The sequence below is a fragment of the Heteronotia binoei genome, chromosome 12, assembly GCF_032191835.1.
Source record: "Heteronotia binoei isolate CCM8104 ecotype False Entrance Well chromosome 12, APGP_CSIRO_Hbin_v1, whole genome shotgun sequence".
Classification (NCBI taxonomy): Eukaryota; Metazoa; Chordata; class Lepidosauria; order Squamata; family Gekkonidae; genus Heteronotia; species Heteronotia binoei.
Window position 1 is genome coordinate 41,085,440 of NC_083234.1, and position 23,557 is coordinate 41,108,996.

Here is a 23,557-nt window from a genome sequence, read left to right on the forward strand (position 1 = left end):
GTGCTGGGAGTTATTGTGAAGCAGGGCTAGCCAACTTCCCCAGTCTGTGGGCTGGATCATTCCTGGCCATATGATGTCATTGCTCCCTATCCCACCCACACATCCATGAAAATTGCCTAGTCAACTACACCTGGAAATGCTGTGGCCCCTCCTTGTGGGGAAAACTAGCCTCGGTCTCTATTTTTATCTGTGAAATGCTGTCAGTGGGGATACACTCTTCCCTTTGCTTTCACCCTTGTCCGCAGGCACATGCAATTCTCCAAAGCATAGAGTTCCTGACTGGACTGTCTCATTCTTTATGCAAGCCTCCTAGAAAGCAGTTGATCCCCTTCATCTTGCCCCCCCTCTCCTCCAGATGCTTCCGAGCAGGAGCACTCTAGGAATGCCACAAGGACGGCTCTCGGATTACAACAGAAAATGCGTGATATCACTCCTTTTAGCCTCTGCTGGTGTTGGCTGAGTGTGGAGGGGGTGGACTCTGGGAGGGGTTTGCTCCAGTGAAATTTGCCAGGAAAAGCAGTCCCCAAACTGCTGGGAATCTCAGTCTAGGAGAGGCACTTAATGCAAGAGGAGCAACTCCCCCAACCGTCCTGCCTGTGACTTGCTAGGTAAGGGGCAACTTTCAGAGAATTTAACAAATATAGTGGTCAGTTACAGAAATAGCAGCAGGCCTTGTATGTGTGTGTGTGGAAATAAGTGTTCTTTGCATATGTTTTTCTACATTTTGTCAGAATGAGCTGGTATTCCAGACAGAGAGGTATGGACTAGTTAAAATGTTTCTGAACCAATAAACATCACCTTTGTGTTTTCCTGTTCTGTCCAGGACTCTCTGGGTACCTGAACAGCTGAGTGGCTGGAGATCTGGTGGTTGCATTGTCTCTTTTTTATATTTTCTCTATGAACATCATTAACTCTGCCATGCATGGGGCAGGAAACAGCAGGGAGGATGGGACCCTTCCTCAAAACTCTACTAAGTCAGACAAAATAACCCAGACTGTCTCCAACAGCTAAGTACTTGACAGTTTATTAGACTTTGGTTTATTTAAATTCAGGTCACTGAACAGTTGACATGAAGCTTACTGAGCTAGCTTAAAGGTCTTTCTAGGTTTGAGGCAGATGTCTTTCACAATCTACTTTTAACTAGAGGTACAGGGGACTGAGAGTGGGACCTTCTCAGTGGAAGCCATGGGCCTTCCCTAATACAGTGGGTCCCAGGATATGGTTGGAAGGCCCCTGTACAGGCACCCTGCTGAAGCTGAGCAAGGCTGGGTCCACTCAGTGCTGCATAGGAGACCTCCTGGGAACCTCCTATGTGTGTTGCCTTTAAATTCCATGGTAGAAGAAGGGTGGAAATATAATAATGTTCATGTGAGAATAATAGTATTCCATCCCTTGTTTGTGGACCAGAATGGCAGAAAAGTTTGATGTGAACAGGAAAAACTTGAGTTTTGATCCCTATGTGTATGCAAAACTAGAGGACAATTTTGGTCCATTGTGATGGACCAAAGAGAATGGCTCTGTTTAAATAATATGAACCCCGACAGGATATTCAGGAAAATTAAAGAGGGGAAGCCAGTCTGCATTAGTGTAACATTGTAAGAAGTCTACACAAAAGGAATTCAAGAGGGTAGCTGTGTTCATCAGTGGCAGCAGAAGGAATCTGACAGCAGCTTCCAGACTTATTCCAGTTTTATTGTTTCAAGGACTACTGTCCACTTTTGTCAGATATGGGCTTCAGCAGACACCATCTCTTGTCCATGAAAGCTGATGCCACAATAAATCTTTTGCACAACATTTCTTTTTCTTTTTGCCTTGCAGGGGTGTTTTTTGTGCTAATAGGAAAGACAAGACTGAATGTTCACACTTATGCTTCCAGAGCTAATAAGGCAGTTTCTAATTTGCTGGCAGGTTGGGGCAGTATATATTCCATAACATTCTTAACTCATGCCAAAAGAAGCTGCAATTTGGACTCTATCTGGATTGTTTTATTCCAGCTGCTCTAATAGCTCTTAATGCATGTTCCAATTACTCTGGTTTAGTGAAATCAGATGTTCTGCTTTGGTGCATCTGATCCCTAAAACCAAGTGGGAGGTTCAGAGACCTAACTTGTAGGCTTGTTGTGACTTGAGGATGAAAGGCCTTTTGGTATCTTTTAAACTATGTCAACTATGAGTAAGTAATTAACACTATTGTAGTTCCACTGGGATAAGAATGCAGTTGCATAGGTTTGCACTCTATATTGTGTTGGATCACTGGCAGGTGGGGCGGGGTTCGATATGGAATAGCATGTCAGATTAATTGCTGCTGTGGGGAGGGCTTTTCTGTGATGGCCCCTTAAATTATGGAATCAGTTCTCTTTTGAAGTTTGTCAGGTTGAGGATCTTGATCCTTTCAAAGAAGCCTTAAAGATGTATGTGTTTACATGAATTTCACGCATGATGGGGTAGAGAGTGTTTCTTGAAATATGTGGGGTTTTCCACAACAGGCAGAACAGTATACCCTTGTGACTGTTTCAGGCTGAGAAAATGGCATGGGAAGGAAGGCAGGAGGCTTTTCTCTGTGTGCACCATAGTTCTGATCCTGATTGGGTATCAGATGTGCTGGAAGTAAGGAGAACCCACAACTAGGGTTGTCAGCCGCCAGGTGGGAATTGGAGATCTTTGAATTATGTTTTTCCTGGCATAAACTGAGAAGGTTGCTTCATTTCTTCAGTGTGCCACCAAGATTAGTCAAGACAAGACACCGTAATGATTATATTTAAATTTTATCTGTATAACTCTTTCTTTCCCTTCTCATTATGACAGCAGTGATCCACTTTCTCTTAGTTTACTCTGTATGCTATTAAAGGTTTGATGGATTGATTGACTTGGAGATCTCCTGGGGTTACAGTTGATCCCCAGATTACAGAGATCAGTTCCCCTGGAGAAAATGGCTGGTTTGGAGGCTGGACTCTGTGGCCTTATACCCTGCAGAAGTCCCACCCTCCCCAAATCCTCCCATTCCCAGGCTCCAACCACCCAAACTCCAGGAATTTCTGAACCCTGAGTTGGCACCTGCAACTCATATGCAACTGTATTATGTTTGACACAGAGTGGGAATCCAGACTCAATAAGATAGTCCATATCGTGTGAAGAGAGCTCTTTGGATGGACGTTGATTTATGGGCTGCAACTGATTTTTATTCATCTCTTTTTGGGACCTGGTTCTATTGATTGTATTACATTGTATATATTTTATGTTTTCCACCCTGATAATCCCTGCTAAGAAACAGCAAATAACTGCCAGAGGAGCATATTTCTGAGATTCTTGGTTATATTCTCACTTGTGCTACTGAGCAATGTTTTGTGATAACTTATGATTTTGGAGGGGGGGGCTGGGCAATTTTAATGTTTGTTTTGTTTTGTTTTCTTTTTTAAGTGAAGAGGGCAAGCCAGAGTTTTCTTTCAGTTAGTGGGCATAACGTAGCAGCTAAGCAAATGATCTGGAACAACCGAGTTCAAATCCCATTTCTCCCAGTCTCATTAGTTAGAAAAGACATTCTCCCCAGCTCCAGTCCACCATCTGTAAAATGGGGTGGTGGTGGTAATAACACTGGTCTACTTTGCAGCCCCGTGGCATAGAGTGATAAAGCTGTAGTACTGCAGTCTGAGCTCTCTGCTCATGACCTGAGTTCAATTCCAGCGGAAGCTGGGTTTCAGGTAGCCAGCTCAAGGTTGACTCAGCCTTCCATCCTTCCGAGGTCAGTAAAATGAGTACCCAGCTTGCTGGAGGAAAGTGTAGCTGACTGGGGAAGGCAATGGCAAACCACCCCGTTAAAAGTCTGCTGTGAAAACATCGTGATGTGACGTCACCCCAGAGTCGTACTGGTATTTGCACAGGGGACTACCTTTACCTTTTTACTTTGCATGACTGTTGTTGGGGTTGCAACAAGATAATCTGTAAAAGATCTATATAAGTTATGTTGTGGGAGACCAGCTTAATTTTTGCAGCCTTCTTATTTATTTACTTCATTTATACCTCATTTTTCTCCCCAGTGGGGACCCAAAGCAGCTACCATGGTTCTTCTCTCCTCTATTTTTTCCTCACAACAACCCTGGGAGGGAGGTTTGGCTAGCAGAAAGTGATTGGCCTTGTGAGCTCCCATGGCAGAGTAGGGAGTCAAACCTGGGCCTCCCAGATCCTAGTCCATTATTCTAACTACTACACCACACCAGCTCTCAATGGAAGGCAGCAGAGTTCAATTATATAGATGTCTGGTAGTATCACTTCTTTGATCCAGAAGCCCTCCCCCAGATTTCTGATGGCTTTCTATGTTTTTAGGGGCACAATCTTTTCTAATTCAAATATCCCAATATGCTGAGTCCTGACATTTAATATAGAAGATATGTATATACAGCTTCAGTCTTGCTAAATCCTGATTCCAAAGAAACCCTGCCTATTTTTCAGCATTTACTGCATGTGCAGCTCCAACATGGGGCAGATAACACCCCTTTGGAGCCATTTTGGATGGGCAATATGGTCCAGGGCAAAACACAGAAGCCCTTTGTCATGAGCCCTGATGAGGAGGAGCTGGAAGGGTTAACAGACCTGGAAGAGTTGACAGCCAGTTCCTCAGCTGAACAAACAGCAGCAGGCTCCGGAAAGAACTTTCAGAGCGAAGACATAAGGCACGATGCTTCAAATCTCTCAGCCCTGAGTTCAAGCAGAGACACTGCCACCCAGGGAGCAGGCTGATTGAGACTCCCATATAGCTCCCACCCAGGACCTGGTAACCTTGTGGAAGCAACAAGTCTATTCTCTGGCTTGCATCCACGCTCCTTTAAGATTCCTGATCCTGACCTGCTTGATTTCCTTGGCACCCTGACCTTTTGGCTTTTGGACATTGACTTCTGATTCTGGTTTGTGATTCTGCATTGGTGACTTGACTCCTGCTTGACTTCCTGGACTTCGACCTTGGACTGGCTTTGGACTCCTGCCTGCCTGCATCCTGAGAACATGACACCCTTCCTTTCCCCATACCAGGGTCCTGAGCCAGGTTGTGACCCCGTGGTACTTTAAAAAGCTGTTCCCCACAGCTGCAGTGTTGGTGCAGGAAAAACAAGTTGGGTCCAGGTTCTTGGACCCGACTCATTAAAAAAACTAATATATCATTTCCCCTAGCCAATCCCTATGTAGTCTGTCCCAAAGATCTATAGAGCAGAAGTTTTCAAAATGTGACTCAGAAAGTTCTGAGGTTCTTTGGAAGCTTAGAAGGGGTTCCTCCATGAGAGGATCGATTATGATGGATGATCTTATCAGCCTGTTATCTGATCTTCTCCCTGTCTGGTGCAACTGGAGGGTAATGTAGGGTTCAATCTAAGTATCCTCTTGGTTAGCTGATGTAGCCCAGCAGAACTGGCTTGTTTCCTTTTCAACCTAGTGTGAACCTACAACAGTGACTTGAAATGTTCAGGACTTAGGAGGCATCAAATGCTTGAAAGCTGTTGCTCTAGATACTCATCTCTTACAGTCCAGAGCCAAACTCAAAAGGATTTGGGTTGACCTGAGATGATGAATATCTTCATTCAGGGTGTGTAGTTTTTCCAAAGTGTCTCCAGATGTACTTCTGCCTATGAGCTCAAGTAGGCTGTAAAGTAAATGTTGCTTGACTGATTCTGGAATGAATGCAGATCATGTGCAGCAGTTTAGTTCCAAGCTCTAAGAGTTCCCTGACTTTTTTTTTAGGATCAAATAACAGGTGTCACCATCAGAATCAGAAACTACAGACAAGACAGTATTGGTACTGACTGAGTGAAGGTTAATTGAAATGACTTTCTCAAATGGGTATATACCAATGGCATGGGGAAGCTTAAGCAGGGAGATCTTAAAGGAACCAGGATGGGCTGCTTTGGGTATTACAACATTTTTACACAGACGGCTGTGGCTCAGTGGTTGAGAATCTGCTTGGCATGCAGAAGGTCCCAGGTTCAATCCCTAGCATCTCCAATTAAAAGGATAACACAGTAGATAATGAGAAAGACTTCTGCCTGAGACCCTGGAGAGCCACAGCCAGTCTCGGTAGACAATATTAGCCTTGATGGACCAGTAGTCTGATTCAGTATAAGGCAGCTTCATGTGCTCAAGGTATTTCTATGTAGGAAAGCTGCTTTGAGCAGGACTCTGAAGAGATAGCATAGAAGTATTCTAAATGCATAAATATATAGGAAATAACATGTACCCTATATGTAGGTTGTCATGTATGATGCTTGTACATGCTGGGCATGTATGAAGTTGTCATGTGTGATGGTGTACACATATATTATACCTATGTTTCCTCTGTGGAAATTCCTCCCATGTGAAAATCTGCAGCATGAAAAATGGCCAGAGGTATAGTATCTAGAGCGCTAAGTTTGATGTAGGACACTAGTCTTCAGTCCATTGTTTGGGACCCATATGCAGGTCATGCAACTTACTGCAGGGCAAGCCCCTATACAGCCACTATTTCTTTTGTCTCCTTTTTTTTGAAGGATCCGCTTCTAGTGCACACGAACAGACAAAAAGAGAGCCCTGCCCCTGCTTCTCTTTGGCCTGTGCTGGGCCACTCAGCAGGCAGCAGACTCCTTTTTAGCACAAACAGATTCAGAGACTCTGGTTCCTCCTCTTCCTGTCACATGACTGATATCTCTTCTGATGTCACATCCATGCAGCTCATTAAGTCCCTGGGAGGAGAAATGTAGGATCTGGGTCTGGAAGGGTTGAAGACCACTGATGTAAGAGATCCAGGCTCAAATGTTTGCTGTGCCCATAGTAAGGAGGAGATGCAGAATCATGTACAAAGCTGGGTGAAAACTAGCTGTAGCATCACCAAATGAATAATTTGCAACAGGTTCAAAGAAGTAGCTGTGTTAATCTATTACAGCAAAACACACACACAACAGAGTATTTCATAGAACATAAAGACTAGCACAGTTAGTGTAGAATTAGCTTTTGTGGGTGCTGTCAAAGACATGCTGTGCCATGTCATACTTCGTTAACAGATAAATTGGCATAAAGGAAAAAATGTTGTATAGCACTGGGAGCAGAAACCAAAGCATTATATTTATCTGCTAGTTAGAGATGACTGGGTTTATGCTGTTCCTTTATTCTGGAATGTCATTTTGGTCAGTATTCCACTTTTCCTTAATTCCATTTTAAACAGAATTTCTAGAATTGGAACGTGTGCCATTTGCTGTAGCTTTCCATCCATTCAGTTCATTTGTGACTTTGTGTCCAATACCTACATGTACTTGGATACCCTCAAAGTTACATCTGAAAAAAGGCTTCTATAATATGACAAATGGCAATTATATGGGAGAAAGCTGCAAACACCAACAGTGTGGTTCACCTTTAATATCCCCAAATGGACATTCTTGTTAGTTTGGCACCTTTGGAAGAACTGATTCTGAAAGAAAGCAACTAACTTGCCCTCATCCAGTGTGTCTTGTGGGCATTTGAAAATAGTTCTCTAAACACCAGCATTGGACACACACTTCATCATCCCAACTGACATGTTCACTTTTGACTTTATATAATTTCTCTTCAAGCTAAGATCACAATTGGTCAGAGAAGCTGTTTAACATTCAAAAAAACGGATGGATGAGAAAGAGTTGGTTAGCATTTCAAAGCCATAGGAACAAAGAGAATTTTAGTTTGACACATTTGACACCATAGAATCATAGAGTTTGAAAGGACCTACAGGGTCATCTAGTCCAACCCCCTTGGTCCAATCATAACCATAACCCTTTAGGCCAGTGTATCTATGTACAATGCCAAAGCTGCATTCCTGCATAGTTGTCTGTGTTGCACTGATGGAACAGTTGCATGCCCTTAGTCAGGGCTCAACTTACACATCCACTGTCTTTGTGCCCTCTTCATGTCTACCCCAGGTCCTGTCAACACTGGGAGTCTGGGAATCACATGCATGGAACTTAATTCCCAGATGTGCAGGAGCCCAATTCAGATCAGGACTATGGTGTGCTCAGAAAGGAGGATTAAAAATCCCTGTGTACCATTTTCCCAGTCCCAAACTGTCCTATTGCATCACTGTTTCCTCCATCAATACACACATATAGTCCATCAGTTTATGCAAATTTCCTCAAATGGGCAAATATGGCAATTTTAGAAGAAGACAATGGGGTGTGTGGAGACTTAAGTCCCTCATCCAAGTTGAGGCCCTCCACACACCTAAGAATTCAGATCTGAGTACAGAACATGTCTAGTTAACAGTACCCACTGGCCACATTAGAAGAGAATGTATAGTGGAGATGGGCCATCAGGGTATTCTAGCTTGCGGTACTTTTGGGAATGTAGTGTTTTTTCTAAAAAGAGCATCATAGGTCTACACCCCGTCAAAAACCCCTAAATGAAAGTTTATTTTATTTGTAAAATTATATTTTGATTAAAATGTTTTAAATCCCTGTTGCTTATTAGTCATCCCAGTTTCTTTATACTCACTGGATAAAACCATGAAAGGAATTAAGATAATATGCTATAGGGCAGGGGTGTCAAACATGCAGCCCAGGGGCTGAAACAGGCCCCCAGACGACTCCTATCAGGTCCCCTAGCAACTGGCTGCCATCTGCTTCCTTTTCCCTCTCTCCTGCTTGCTTTGCAAGACTTGCTCAATTGCACAGGAGCTACAGAGCCAAGGCTCTCTTCCTTCTATTGGCTGAAGCTCCTCCCTCTTCTGGTCCCCTGGGGAAGGAAGGAAAGAGCCCTAGCTTCCTTTGCCCAGTTCCCTGGATCCTGTGGGAGAGATACAAAGAAAGCACTTTTAAGACCAATGAGTACTAATGTTTTAAGCTTTTAAAAAAAAAAATCTTTAATTGTGTTTGTGTCTTTTATAAAGTTTATATCTCTGCTACCTGGCATTACATTTTATGACACTCATATCCCAGCCTAACAAGGTCTCATTTATGTTAGATCTGGCCCTTATAATGAATGTGACACCTTTGCTCTAGGGTACCATACAGCCTGCTCTCTTTCCCTTTTCTCTCACTAAATACAAGGGCTAGATGCTTTTCTTTAAAAAAGAACATATTCAGAAAATTTGGGGAAGGGGGGGTGAGTAGTTGTTGCCAAGTCCAATTCAAGAAATATCTGGGGACTTTGGGGGTGGAGCCAGGAGACTTTGGGGGTGGATCCAGGAGACATTAGGGGTGGAGCCAAGATCAAGGCTGTGACAAGCATAATTGAACTCTAAGGGAGTTCTGGCCATCACATTTAAAGGGACTGCACACCTTTTCAATGCCTTCCTTCCATAGGAAATCATGAAGGATAGGGGCACCTTCCTTTGGGGCTCATAGAATTGGACCCCCTGGTCCAATCTTTTTGAAACTTGGATTGTATTTTGGGGAGAGGCGCTAGATGCTACACTGAAAATTAGGTGCCTCTACCCCAAAAAACAGGCCCCCCCAGAGCCCCAGATACCCGCGGATCAATTCTCCATGATTTTCTATGGGAATAAATCTCCATAGGGAATAACAGAGTTCCCAGCAGACATTTCCCACCCCTCCCCCCCGCTTTCTGGCGACCCTGAAGCGGGGGGAGGGCCTCCAAATCGGGGGATCCCCTGCCCCCACTTGGGGATTGGCAACCTTAGGGGTGAGAGATACTGAGGGGGAGGAGCTTCTTCTCTCTCCCTTCCCTCCAGTGAACTCTATCCTCACACTTTTGTCAAGCTAAAAATCATTTGATTGGATCTTATCTTGCTTATTGGGAGCTTTCTAATGCCACCCACTGAGTGCAGCTGCAAATGGCAGTCACCACGCTGTCACAGCCTATTCCCTGCAACCATTATAGCAGTTTAATGTGATTTCAGGAAACCAGGGATTACTTTAGAAGCAAGTAATACAAATGGTGATGGCTGCCTTACAAATGCTCCCCAAAAAGATGGCTCCGCACAGCATCACCTCCTATCCTAGGGGATGTAGGCTTTGAATTTTTTTTCATGAAGCAATAAATCTTTCCACTTACTGTTTGAACATTATAACAAAAGAGTCCTCTGGCACCTTAATGTCTAACAATTTACGATGGCATATTTATTGTTTGAACATTATTCTTTGGCAGTACATCTGACATGAGACATTGTCGTGCATGCTCATTTGTTTTGTGGCACAGTTACAATCTGGATTCCGTGGGGTCATCCAAAGTAGTCGAGACAATGCACATTGTAGTATATTGGGCACGTAAAGAGGACGTTTGATTAGAGGTAACATGTCCATCATCTAAGAACACGGGTGAAGTTGGGAGGTGGGATATAAAGCTAGACCAATGGCGGCTGGCCAAGTTGCTGGCAAGGATGCCACAAGTCATATCCAGAGTGACATAATGCTCCTTTAATGTGCATTACTGTACATATGGACGCCCCTCTCCACAGTGCATTGCAGTAGTTTTGCCTCTAGCTTAGCCACAAATCAGTCAGCAAAGCATAGGAGAGTTGAACAAGAACTTAGTCCTATCTGCATGCTATAGCCAGTCTCTGGGGAAGGCAATGGCAAACCACCCCATAAAAAGTCTGCCAAGAAAACGTCATGATGTGACATCACCCCATGGGTCTGTAATAACTTGGTGCTTGTATCTTTACCTTTTTAAGGCTCTGAGCTATGTCCGTGCACTCCACAAGGACTACCTATCAAACAAGTTTCTTGTGGGAGCTCAGTTCCAAAGTATGTGTTGGTCCAATTCAGATGGGGCCAAGGCATGCAAGGAGAAGGAGCTTGAGCCTTCCCTGTCCACACTTTTTTCCCAGCTGGGTCAACAGCAGCACCCTGGACTCCACACCTGATATCTTTCACCCTACCTTCCCTTCCCTCCCTGTCTCACATACACATAGACTGTCTACCACAAATATACATGCATCCCATAATAAAGGTGGAGCCACCATTGTTTTTCCAGGTGTACATTTGTTGGTGAGCTGACATCAGGAACAGTTTCTAGCCAGTGACTAACTTAATTATTTGATGTATGCAGTTTATCATAGCCATTTTATTGAATGGATTGTTTTATTATTGGATTTGTTGTTGGGCTATTGGAGACCCTCAAGTGTATCCCACAGAATGTGTGCATTTTCTCAAACAGTATCTTTCTGGGACTGTTACAGGTTAAGAGTAAAAATGTCCCTAAGATATAAATAGAAACAGTTGGTATGTACATTTTGCATCTATTTCTTCCTCCCTAGCCATTTATCTTGTGTGTGGAGGGGAATCAATTATGCAGCTTTTCAGTTTATCAGAAAGTTTTGATGACTGTAGGCACTTCCCCTGTGCCCATCACTGCCATTTCCCTGTGTACATTTCATTTTGGCAACCGATGGCTAATTTTTTCTCACTTCTGGAAAGTGTTGTAATAGAAGAATTTGTTTATCTGAACAGTTTATAGTAACAACAACTCCTTAATTTGCCCCTGAGCAATGTAAGTCATTGCAAAGATAATCAGAGACTGAAGTGAGGAAATGAGCACCATTTGGTTCTGTTTCATCCCAGAGTAAATGATGGTTTTAAAAAGCACACATTCATATGTAGAGCTTATGGGACTGCAAGCACACTGAAGGTGATGACCACAGCTCCCTAAACACCTTGGAAAGCTAAGGCTATGTTTCCTTGCCCCATTCAAGACTGAACATGCAAAAGTGCTTTAGAATAACCCTGCAGACAACATTGGTGGTGGAAAGTGCCATCAAGTTCTAGCCAACTTATGACAACCCCATAGGGTTTTCAAGACAGAGATGGTTTGCCATAGCCTACCTTTGCATAGCAACCCTGGATTTCCTTGGTGGTCTCCCATCCATGTACTAATCAGGGCTGACCTGCTTAACTTCTTGTGATATGACAAGACCAGGCTATCCTGAGCCATCTTGGGAAGAGCACAGACAACATCACACACTTTGAAATTAACACATGCAGAGGGGGAGCAGGTGCCAGTGCACTGGCACGACTCCTCACAAGCATACTATCACTGGCTTCTGAACATTGTGTCTATAGAGCCAGCTTGGTGTAGTGGCTAAGAGTAGGGAACTCTAATCTGGAGAACAGGGTTTTGATTCCCCACTCCTCCACATACAGTCAGCTGGGTGACTCAGAGCTCTCTCAGTCTCACCTACCTCATAGAGTGTCTGCTGTCAAGAGAGGAAGGAAAGGAGATTGTAAACTGCTCTGAAACTCTGAGTGAAGGGGTGGGCATAAATCCAGTCTCCTCCTCCTCTTCTTTCCCATGTACACAGAGAGCAGGCCTCAGATTCAGTGGGAGCTCATAGGAGTGCAGCTCCTGAACCTTTCTGAGAGTTCCTCCTCCTCCTTCTTAGAGTTCCACCTCCTTGTCCATTGAATAGTATGTGCAGCTGCATACCAATCCCTGGATGAGTTCCACCACCTATTTTTCTACAAAATGACCGCTGACAGAGAGTGTATGCATGTAAACTCCATGCTCTGAGACAGATGTTGTGGTTGGGTGGAGAGCAGGGCCGGTGCCCTCGTGCCTGTTCTCCATCTGTGATTTCAGTGGTCATGATGTTCTCTGTAGAGGGGTTAGTTGGTCTTGCTCAGTTTGCCCCATCTGACTGACAGTGGTCAAGGTGTGACTCCAAGTAGCTCCCCATGTGTATTCTGGGGAACACACAGCACTTCTAGGATCATTTCTGATTGGGAAAATAGCACAAGGGGGAAAGTTGAATCCCCTTATCTGTGTGTGCCATGCTCCTGATCTGAACTGGGCACCCACACATGGATATGGCGAACACACGGCTCACATCTGTCTGTGACACAATGTGGGGACCCCATACCCAACTTGTTTACTTCATAATGTGTGAATTAGCAGTGCTGTGCTGCCGGTTTTCCCAAAGACCAAATATACAGATCCTGATAAAAGCCCTGTGTTTATTTGCTAGGCAATGCAACAGCAGGTGGATCTGGGTTCTGAATTTCTATCAGTTGTGAGCTTCAGCTATCCAGTAAAATTCAGCATCCCCTGCCATCATATAGTTATGAAATAAGTCTCTTTTTGTCAGCTCAGCCACACTCAACACTTCCACTCTTCCTTTTTCTATTCTGACTTACCAATAATTGCACACACAGCAAAGGAATTCATAAAGCTCCTTATTTAAATGGAGTTCACACTGGGATGCAGAGTGACTTGGACTATTCTCTGACGTGTTGCGGTCTTAGTGTGTGTCCTCGTTTCTGAGATGAGGTCACAACTAGTGTGAGCATTGACCGGTGTACATAGTTTTCCATTGTGGGGGAAACAGCTTAGGGTTTGATCTTGTAAATCCATTACCCTTTCTTAGATAATAGTAATAATACTCAACAAGGTAGGTCAGTAGTATTATTCCCATAGTGCAATGCAGGGAAGTTTAGACTGAAACAAAGCAGCTTGCGGAAGACTCTCCAGTTTGGGGCAGAAGTGAATTTGGGGCAGAAGTGAGATATGAAACAGTAGCTTTTCCGCTCATAAAATATTGTTGAAGTTTGATATTTTTATATGAATGAGGAGGACCTGCAGAGATGTGAGGGTGAGATGAAATTTCTCCTCCACACACATTTCTCCCTTTCTTGCGCTGGCTCTGAAAAATCTAAGTGATGTAGGGTTACCAATCTCCAGGTGGGGCCTGGAGAGATCCCAGATTTACAACTGATCTCTAGACTACAAGGATCAGTTCACCTGGAGGAAATGGACTTATGCCATCACATTCCTACTGAGCTCCCTTCCCACACACTGCTCCCAAATCTCCAGGAGTTTCCCAAAACAGAACTGGCAACACTACACTGAGGCAGGGGCCTCAGTAAGGTTGTTTGAAGTGTCTGGATGGAAGACTTCCTCAGAAACATGCCTCAATACACACACTTTAAAATGCATGGTGGGGAAAATGTGGGATATTATTATATTTTTAAAGCACATTGTAATTGTTAGACATATTACTAGAAGCTTCACTAAAAGAAAAGAATTAAAAGGCACAAAAACAGCTCACTCTAACCAGCAGTCTGATTGTTTTGATCCCACCTAACTTGCAGAGGACTTCTTACAAAACTTACCATGTTTATTTTATTGCGATATAAGGGGAATTTTATTCTTGTAAGAACCCGAGGCTGACTGAGCAAATTTGCAGCTGCAATCACCCTCCACTGTACCCTTTGCTACAGACAGTGTCTGGATGTTAAAAGATACATGGAGATGAGTAGAGCAGTAGAAGAGTTACGAATATGTGTAGAATGCCAACTTCAGTTCAGAGACTGGACATGATCCCTCCTTGGTCCCTTCTAGGCTAGGATTCCACAGTGTATTAAACATGAAGAACGGTGCTCTTCTAACTCAGTTTAAAACACCCTGAAAAGCCATTATGCTCAATTAATCATATGAGGATACAGAGGAGGGGAACTGTTCAAATGAGTTTTCAGCATGTTCTTGCTTTCGCGTTTCTGTTTCAAGAAGGCAAGCAGAAAATACAACATAGTATAAAAGGTGCAAAAGTGGAGAGATTCTTGTTCTCCTGTGTAAAAAAAAAGCTGAGAAGGCAATAGGTTGGATTTAGCAGCTTTTCTGCAGTTGAAGAAAGGAGAAAAGGATCCCTCCCCTTTGTCCATCAAGAACGCTCTTCTGGGACCTTGATGGACAAAAGCCACGTGGGATGAGGACTGTAGTAAGGAGGGGAATTAAGTGAGATTGGGTGAGAAAAACCACCTGGATTCAACTCAATATCTCTCAGGGGACCAACTTCTGTTTTAGTAAGCATTCACAAATCTTGGCAGTAGCAGAAAAGAGTAAGAGTCCAGGAGCACCTTAAAAGCTAACCAAAATTTGTGGTAGGGTATGAGCTTTCATGAATCACTGCTCACTTCTTCAGATACAGCTAGAAACTGTATCTAGCTATATCTGGAGAAGTGATCAAAAACTCACTAAAGCTCATACCCAACCACAAATTTTGTTACTTTAAGTGCTCCTGGACTCTTACTCTTTTCTGCTGCTGCAGACAGACTAACATGGCTACCCATCTTGACAAATTTACACAGAGTCCTTTATCAGGAGGCATTCTTGATGAAAAATGCAGTGTTGTTTCAAGTCTTGCACACCATCACATCAAACAAAATTCTTGTAAATAACTAAAGAGAAGTTGGTCTGATGTATTTCATGTTTAAAGTGTTCATCTTTCCATAAACTCTGGAGGAATTCTAGCCCATTTCAGATCCAAACCAGGCTGAAAACAAATACAGGCATATTGTTTGTATCTGTTTGACTTATTGACACACCTATATACTTGGCATTTTCACAGTACAAATTCCAAACACTTCACATGCATACTTTATGGTGATTTGTTTTTTTAAAATGAACAAGTGTTGAGGTATTCACATCTCTGTTATGACATCAAAATATGCTGGTGGTGGGAAATCAATCCATGTTTAATTCAACACATAAGAATCAGTCTGGCCATCATGCCCGGGGACCAAGCAGTGCCAGCTTGGCCACTAAACAAACCAGGCAATTGCCTAGGGTGCTGGCTGATATGGGGGGTGCCTGATTTGGTGCCTGATTTGGCACCAAATCAGGCACCCCCCATGTCACTCAATGACATTATCAGTGTGTGTGTGTGCCAGAAGTTAGCTTTGCCTAGGGCACCAGGCAGCCTCGGGCCAGCCCTGGGACCAAGAAAGTAAGGATCTCCTTTGCAAACAATCGACCTCAAGCTTGTGAACTCTGACAAACACACAAACCAAGACTGCTAGGCAATTACATTTTGGAAGTAACCTCTGCTGACACTAAGTAGGCAGTTATTGCGATAATTCAAGTCCCAACTGAATAGAAGTCATGTTTTTGCAAGCAACTTGGGTTTGTACTAACAGTTCAGATCTTGCAAAGCTGAACACCAGGCCAACAAAACAGAAAGCAAACTAATAATTAGGGAGAGTCTGTTTTTCTTTCTTGCTCTGTACCTGTTGGGTATGTGCTTTCTTGATAAAAGACTGAAAATAATTTCTTTCCTAGATGTCTGTTTATGAGCCGATCCTGTATTTTGGCGGCTCCCAAGGAGCAGTAATCCCACTCTGGGAAGTCAGTTGTGGGCGCCTCTCACTGCGTCTTCTTGGCTTTGTTTCACGTGGAAACTATTCCCCACACATGGACTTGCTGACCGCTTCACGTGCTGGTTGCAAAGATGACAAAAGGAATAACTCTGCGGGAATTGGCAGGAAATGAGCTGCTCAAGGCCAAGTCTGGCTCACGTTTCCTTTCTGTAGTCCTTCCTCCGAGAGTTTTGGGATGCTCTAAGCAGGGCCCCACATTGAACAACTAGCCTTCAACAGCAGAAAATCTGTCTTGGCTGAACTTGAACAGGGGATGCCAGATTGCTCTCAGTAATAGTAGAGAGGGGAGAAATCTCTGATGGCTCTTTTGGTTGTGTGGCTAAAAACCAGACATTCAGTAATGGAAATAAATTGTGTGATAGTATAGGAGGAAAGAAAGGGGTCTCCTTTTTATTGTGAACAGTGAACTTGGGCTCCCCTGGTTATTTTTAGGTAAGGATTTGCATTTTCCCTTTTGGTTACTAAAATGATGCTTCCAGGCAAAAATGAAACAAAAGAGAGAACCACCCAAGTTTCTGTTTGTTTGTTTTTTAAAGTGTGCTGTCTCCAGGTTGGTGGGTGAGTCTTGAGCACAGTGCCCCCTCAGTGGGTCCCCTCCATGCTGAAAAACAGGCTTTGGAAGGTGCCTTGATGCTGACCCAGAAAGAAACAATTAGCATCCTTCTCTAGTGGGAGTGGATCCCTTGAACTTCTGTTCACTTCGCCACTGCAGGGCCACTGACAGCATGGGCCAGGGACCACAGATATCAGCCCCTATGTCTGTTGTCTTGTGCTGCTCTCCGAAGTTCCCCTGGAAGGCTGAGCCCCTCCCTGTTTCCTTCTCTGAGGGACTGGGTGTAAATGAAGATGGAACACAATGCTCTGCCCTTTCTTCTTCTTTTTGCTGCTTGAAGGAGGTGGGCCAAGAGCCTCCCCTTGGCTCAGCCTGCTTCTGCTGATCTTGTGCCCCACTTGCAAGAGTATATTAGCCCACTTAAGGGCTGCAGCCCAGTCTCAGAACCAAGGCATTGGGTTATTACAGCATTGTGTGTTCGTGTGAAGTGCCATCAAGTTACAGCTGACTTATGGCGACCCCAGCAAGGGGGTTTCCAGGCAAGCGAGAAGCAGAGGTGGTTCACCATTGCCTTCCTCTGCAGAGTGTTCCTTGGAATTCTCTCGTCAAAGTACCAACTGAGATCTGACAAGATTGAGCAATACCATGCTGCCTTCCCTCCCTGTTACAACATTTTGTTGTTGTTCATTCGCACAGTCGAGTCCAGCTCTTTGCAACCTCATGGACAAAGTCACGCCAAGCCCTCCTGTCTTCCACCATCCTCCAAAGTCTGCTCAAATTCGTGTTTGTTACATCAGTAATGTTGTCCAGCCATCTCATCTTTTGTCCAACTAGGTAACAACTAGCAACTAGATCAGGGGTGTTAAACATGCGGCCCGGGGGCCAAATGAGGCCCCCATCGACTGGCTGTTGTGTGCTTCCTTCTCCCTCTCTCTTGCTCTTCCTTCTGCATCACAGCTTGTTTTGCAAGGCTTGCTCAATTGCACAGGAGCTACAGAGCAAAACCTCTATTTTCTTCATTGGCTGAGGCTCCTGCCTTGGGAAGGTAGGGGGGGATGGAGAGCTTGCTTTGCCAGGCTCTCTCAGTCACACAATAGAGCTACTGAGCCAAGCCTCTCTTTCTTCTATTGGCTGAGGCTGGGGAGGACAAAAACCTCAGAAGAATGTAATGACACAGTTTGGTGTAGTGGTTCAGTGCACAGACTCTTATCTGGGAGAACCAGGTTTGATTCCCCACTCCTCCGCATGCACCTGCTGGTATGCCCTTGAGTCAGTTATAATTCTCACAGAGCAGTTCTTGGAGGGCTCTCTCAGTCCCACCTGCCTCATAGGGTGTCTGTTGTGGGGAAGGGAAAGGAAAGGAGATTGTAAGCTGTTCTGAGACTCCAAGTGAAGGGTGGAGTGTAAATCCAATGTCCTCTTCTTCCTCCTCCTCAGCAGTCATTTCCTTCAGAGGAACTGGTCTCTGTAGTTAGAGATCGGTTACAATTATGGGGCATCTCCTGACCCTACCTGGGAATTGACAACACTAATTTTTGGCTCCCAGACATGTTTGATCCTCAACACGCTGAAAAGCAAAGCAGTTCATCTTGGAAGCATCTCAAGAGCTGCTTCATGTATTACCATTTAATGGCTGCACACACAGAGCATTTTACATGTGCCCCTTAACACTGTATGCACATAGGAAGCATGTGTTTTGGGACTCGTATGTCAGGAAGCCTGCATTGTCTGGCTTATAGCCATGTGTACAATTACTGACAACAAATCTGTTTTGGCCACCACATCTGAATCAGTCCTAAATTGCACAAGCCAATAATTCCTGTTGAAAGATCATTTGTGATATTTATGGTACAGGCATGAATATTGTTTAATTTCCATGCAGTTAAACTCTGTGAAGATGTGTGGGAGTCAGGCTCATAGCTTTTGGGACCACCCTGATCTTCATTTAACCTTCTGTACAGAGTCTACACACATACAGAATGTATGAGTCTTGGGCCTCCATTCAGAAAGATAAATACAAAGAAGTTGAGAGCAGGGGCAAGAGGCACAATGCGCAACCTCTCGATTCCATGTATTAATTTTCCCTGGTTCAACATCTACACAGAGCTTTGATCACTAGCAGCTGACAGGGTAGGTGAAATTATTCTACTGAAAACATTTGCATCCTAGGAGAGGTCAAAGCTGCATCCAGACCTCATGGGATATTGCTCTGTCATTGCTCTGCACCCATAATTGGCGGTGGGGTTTTCCGTAATGAGCAAGACATCACAATTGCAAATGATTTCCATAGGTCAACAATAGTGAAATATATCCAGCAACGTGCTGATGTAGCCCAGAAAGTCTTGACAGGCCCGTTCTTCTGTCCTCCCAGTGCTATTCACCTGTGTGAGCACTCGCTTGATGAATGTGCATGTGGAAACCAGAGATGAGAAGAATCTCTGCATTTATTATATTTATCCCCACTTTCAGTCAAAATCAGCTCCACAAAATGGCCCACAGGAATCAAAATACATTAAACTGGATCCAACCAGCCTTTTCACTAGTGAAAACGAAGGAGGGATTCCTCGGTGACTACCAAAAAGCACTCAGCTGGGGGTCATGTGATAGGGTTGCCAGGGGATATGGGAGGGGGGGTGCAATCGGAAACATCCCCAGCATCACTATGTCACTTCCAGATATAAGAGAATCCAGCAGTGATTTTTCTTTATTTTTCTCCTGCCACTGCTCAGAGTGGCAGCCAGCCATGGAGAAGAGCAGCAAGAGGCCTCCCACCACAGGCCATGCGCCACTACGCCTGCATATAGACAATAGCTATGTGGGATGGGGCCTGCAATAAGGAGGGGAATTGGGCAAGTCTGAGGGAAAAGGTGCCTGGATCCAGTCCATTAAAATCACTTCAAATGTTCCCCGGAGGGTGGCTTCCCAGATGGAGCAGCAGGACCCAGAGACTTCTCTGCTCTCTCTGAGGGCTTCATTGGTGGCAGTTGATAGGTGGAGGGAGCAGGGTTCTTGGCTGGACTGTACCCAGGCATGTTGGCGGGGGGCTTGTTGCTCCTGTCCTCATTCTGATCATTTCAGTGGCAGCCTTTGGAAGGAGAGTTTCAGCAGAATGTGAATTAAGGCACAATGGAAGGATCTTTGGCTTCCCAAGTCCTCACTTTGGACCCATCATTACAGTTGGAAGCAGGAGGTTGGGATCGAATTGGAGGCAGGCACTCGAGAGGGGTACTAGGCTGCTTCCTGTCCTCCAGCTTACAGCTTGACTTCTCACAAACTTCATTTCTTTCATTCCAGCAAACCAACCAAGTTGTCTCCCAGCCCTCCACTGAACTCTACTGCTTAAGGACTTTGGCTTATTGTGGGACATGCAGCCACTGGGGGAAAAAATGGAGAGGTTCCTGGGTTTTACCTTTAACCACTGTTTATTTGTGCTGTTCCTCTCTGCTTACCTGAGCCCCCTGAGCCTCGCTCAGTATGAACATCAATCACAGCAACCTGGCTACCCTCCAAGTCCACACCAGCAGTCAGCTGATGCTCCCAAAATCCAGTTGCGGTTGGCAGGGGACAAGAAGAAACACAACGAAGGGCGGCTGGAAGTCTTCTATGATGGGGAATGGGGCACAGTTTGTGATGATGATTTCTCCATCCACTCTGCAAACGTGGCCTGCAAGCAGTTGGGTTACGTGGAGGCTGTGTCCTGGATCCCCAGTTCCAAATATGGGAAAGGAGAAGGTAAGTCCTCCTTCTTTTATTCACAAGCAGACCATTTGCATTGCTTTAGTTTGCTTTAACTTTCCGCCTGACAAAAGGGATTTTTTTCATTAATTGGATGCCTTGCTGCATCCTGAAGACTGGGGTGTGTGGGGGAGGGAGGGAACAGATAAATTAAAATCTGGGTATTTTATTTATTTATTACTTTGTAGTCTGCCTTTCTCACTGAGACTCAAACCAAATTACAAAATTAGGAAAAATGCAGTAAAGAAAAATACTACAAAACATACTATAAATGATGTAACTGGATTACAAAAAATTGATAAACAATAAGCCCTATTTCCTTTATGAATAGTGCCCTCCAGACCATTTCCCTGTTCCCTTTTATAAAATAATGCCTCCTTTCTACCTTATCAGCATTTAATTTGAAAATCAGTTACAGTATCAAATGATAATCATGCATAGCATTTATAAAGTGCTTGTGATGTGTTTGTTGCAATCCTTCCAACAACCCTGTAAAGTAGAGCTGACTGGTTTGCTGAAAGATCAAACTGGATGTTATGACAGAAGATTCAGGAGAGGTGCTGCTAGACTGCTTTCACGGCGCTAAGGTTGCCAGGTCCCCTGACCACCAGTGGGAAATGGGGAGGTAGGGTTGCCAGATCCACACTGGAAAACTCCTGGAGATTTGGGGATGGAGCTTGGGCAGGACAGGGACCTCAGTGGGGTCCAATACCCTCCAAAGCACCCACTTGCTCCAGGGAAACTGATCTCTGTAGTCTGGAGATAACCTGTAATTCTGGGAGATCCCCAGGTCCCACCAGGAGGCTGGCACCCCTATTTCACACAGTGAGAGTTCTGCAAATGCAGAGACATGTGTGATAGCAATGGCATTGCCATACATGGGAGTTTGCTGCACAGTTTCCTCCATCTTTCTCCTTCCACATGTGATTTGCAGTGACTTTGCTTTGGGACTGTGGTCATCAGGGTTGCACTGGCCACTAGATCTCCCCTGCTTTTTATTCTTTTCCTCATTCATGTGCTATGGCTATAGGTATAATTGTTCTATTCAAATTTGAAAATGAAAAAAGCAAGAAAAATGGTGCTTGTGAGGGGGCTGATAGTGGGGAAAATGGCACGGATGTGGGCAGGAGCATTGCAGGACCTGAAAATGTACACAGTTCCTTTCAGCATTTTAACATACGTGAACTGTCTCCTTTCTCAGAAGGCTGGAGTAAAGCAATGATGGGAAACAGCACTTTGAGAATGCATAAACCATAAAAACAGACAGATTACATCAGGGGTGGAATTCTAGCAGGAGCTCCTTTGCATATTAGGCCACACATCCCTGGTGTAGCCAATACTCCAAGAGCTTGCAAAGTTCTTTTTTGTAAGCTCTCGGAGGATTGACTACAACAGGGGGTATGGCCTAATATGCAAAGGAGCTCCTGCTAGAATTTTACCCCTGAATTACATCATTATGTTGTGCGAAAGCTTCAAACTGAGAGCTCCACTTTAAAAGCCAAGGCAGCAGGGCTTTTTTAAAGCAGGAATGCACAGGAATGCAGTTTTCTGGCTGGCTTGGTGTCAAGGGGTGTGGCTCAATATGCAAATGAGTTCCTGCTAGGCCTTTTCTACAAAAAATCCTGCATGAAACAATGGTGACATCAGGGGGTGTGTCCTAATATGCAAATGAGTTCCTGCTGGGCTTTTCCTATAAAAATAGCCCTGCAAAGCAGACACCCCCACCCCTACATGTAAGGAGCCCTCACGTTTATTTTAACAAAACCGCAAATAGCTGGGGGTAGTGAGAATTTGCAGATAGTGTTTGACCCTAAAGCCACCCACTAAGTTCATAGCTGAGGTAAAATAATGAATATTAACAAGCTTAGCCCTGTTACCAGAGTTTGTCTAGAAAATTACCGGTAATTAAGAGCACTCTGGACTGGAAATCCCCAGTTCTGATCTTAGTTCATATGGCTGCCTTTAGGAGGTAAAGTGAGAAGTTTCAGTCAAGAAACACAAAATGCCTTTTTAAAAAAGTAGACATCCCAGACTGAAGAAGAGGAGGAGGAGATTGGATTTATATCCTGCCCTTCACTACCCAAAGGACTCTCAGAGCAGTTTACAATCTCCTTTCCCTTCCCTCCCCACAACAGACACCCTGTGAGGTAGGTGGAGCTGAATGAGCTCTGACAGAAACTGCTCTTGAGAGGAACAGCTCTTTCAAGAACTGTGACTGACCCAAGGTCACTCAGCAGGTGCATGTGGAACAGTGGGGAATCAAACCCAGTTCTCCCAGATAAGAGCCCACAGACTTAACCACTACTGCAAACTAGCTCTACCAAAATTTAGGTTTCTAGATGTTGTAGACTTGGGAAGTCCTACTGCAGACGCTTGATGTGTGGCAGCCATAGCAGCCACCAGCATCTGTCCTCATGCATTGTGTAGTGGTGCTGGTAGAAATATTGGTTTTCCCAAGGTAACAGAGGGCCCTCAAAAATTCATCCCACTGACTAAGCAGCAACAGCAACTAAGAAACAGAACAGTGGGTAATTCCCCTTTCTTGCCTTCTCCCTCTCTCTGAATTGTATCCCATTCAGCCATCAGTTTGCTCAGAGGACCACATCACATGTTGCATAATCCCCATGTTTGTTAGTGGACAACCTGAGAACTTCACATCCGTCATTCAATGGGAGTTTTGTCCTCACATCCCCAGTGCATGGGTAGAAGCAACTTCAGCCTTCCCCCACATTCCAGCATTGTTACTTCCTCCAGCTGCCCCTTGAAGCCCTTATTGTCTCCATTTGCAAAACCACATTAATTACACGACTGCATGGCCGTTTTCGCACTAGCGTTTACTCCGGCGTAGCACCCCATTTACCTCCGGATCTTTTCCTGGTTTTCGCACCTGTTGCTCCGGCGCTGCGTCTTGCTCCGGTGCTGCAGGGGTTTCACGCCGGAGTATCTAGATCCACCTCCTTCCGGAGTTTTTGAAAACCTCCGGATCCACACCGGATCCACTCCTCGGAGTTTGCTGTGGGAAATCCATCCACGCCGGATCGACTGCTTTGTGGGCGTCACCCTCTCCCTTTCCGTCCTCCCACCCCATCCACCCCCTTGGCCAATCATCAGCCGTTCGCGGCGCTTCCCAAAAGTGCCCGCACGGCCATTTTTTAAAAAAAAACTTCATCTTTCTTGCGTAA

The 23,557-nt window shown here is 44.6% G+C and overlaps 1 protein-coding gene across 1 annotated transcript in view; it reads left to right on the forward strand.

Annotated features, from left to right (window-relative positions):
* Positions 1-483: 483 nt before the first annotated feature.
* Positions 484-23,557, forward strand: part of LOXL2 (lysyl oxidase like 2) — a 123,367-nt gene continuing 100,293 nt past the window's right edge. Inside the window, exons 1-2 of the mRNA XM_060251867.1 lie at positions 484-608; positions 19,935-20,372. Coding sequence (XP_060107850.1) covers positions 20,006-20,372 — 367 coding nt within the window. The 5' untranslated portion in view covers positions 484-608; positions 19,935-20,005. The remainder of the gene's footprint in view (positions 609-19,934; positions 20,373-23,557) is intronic.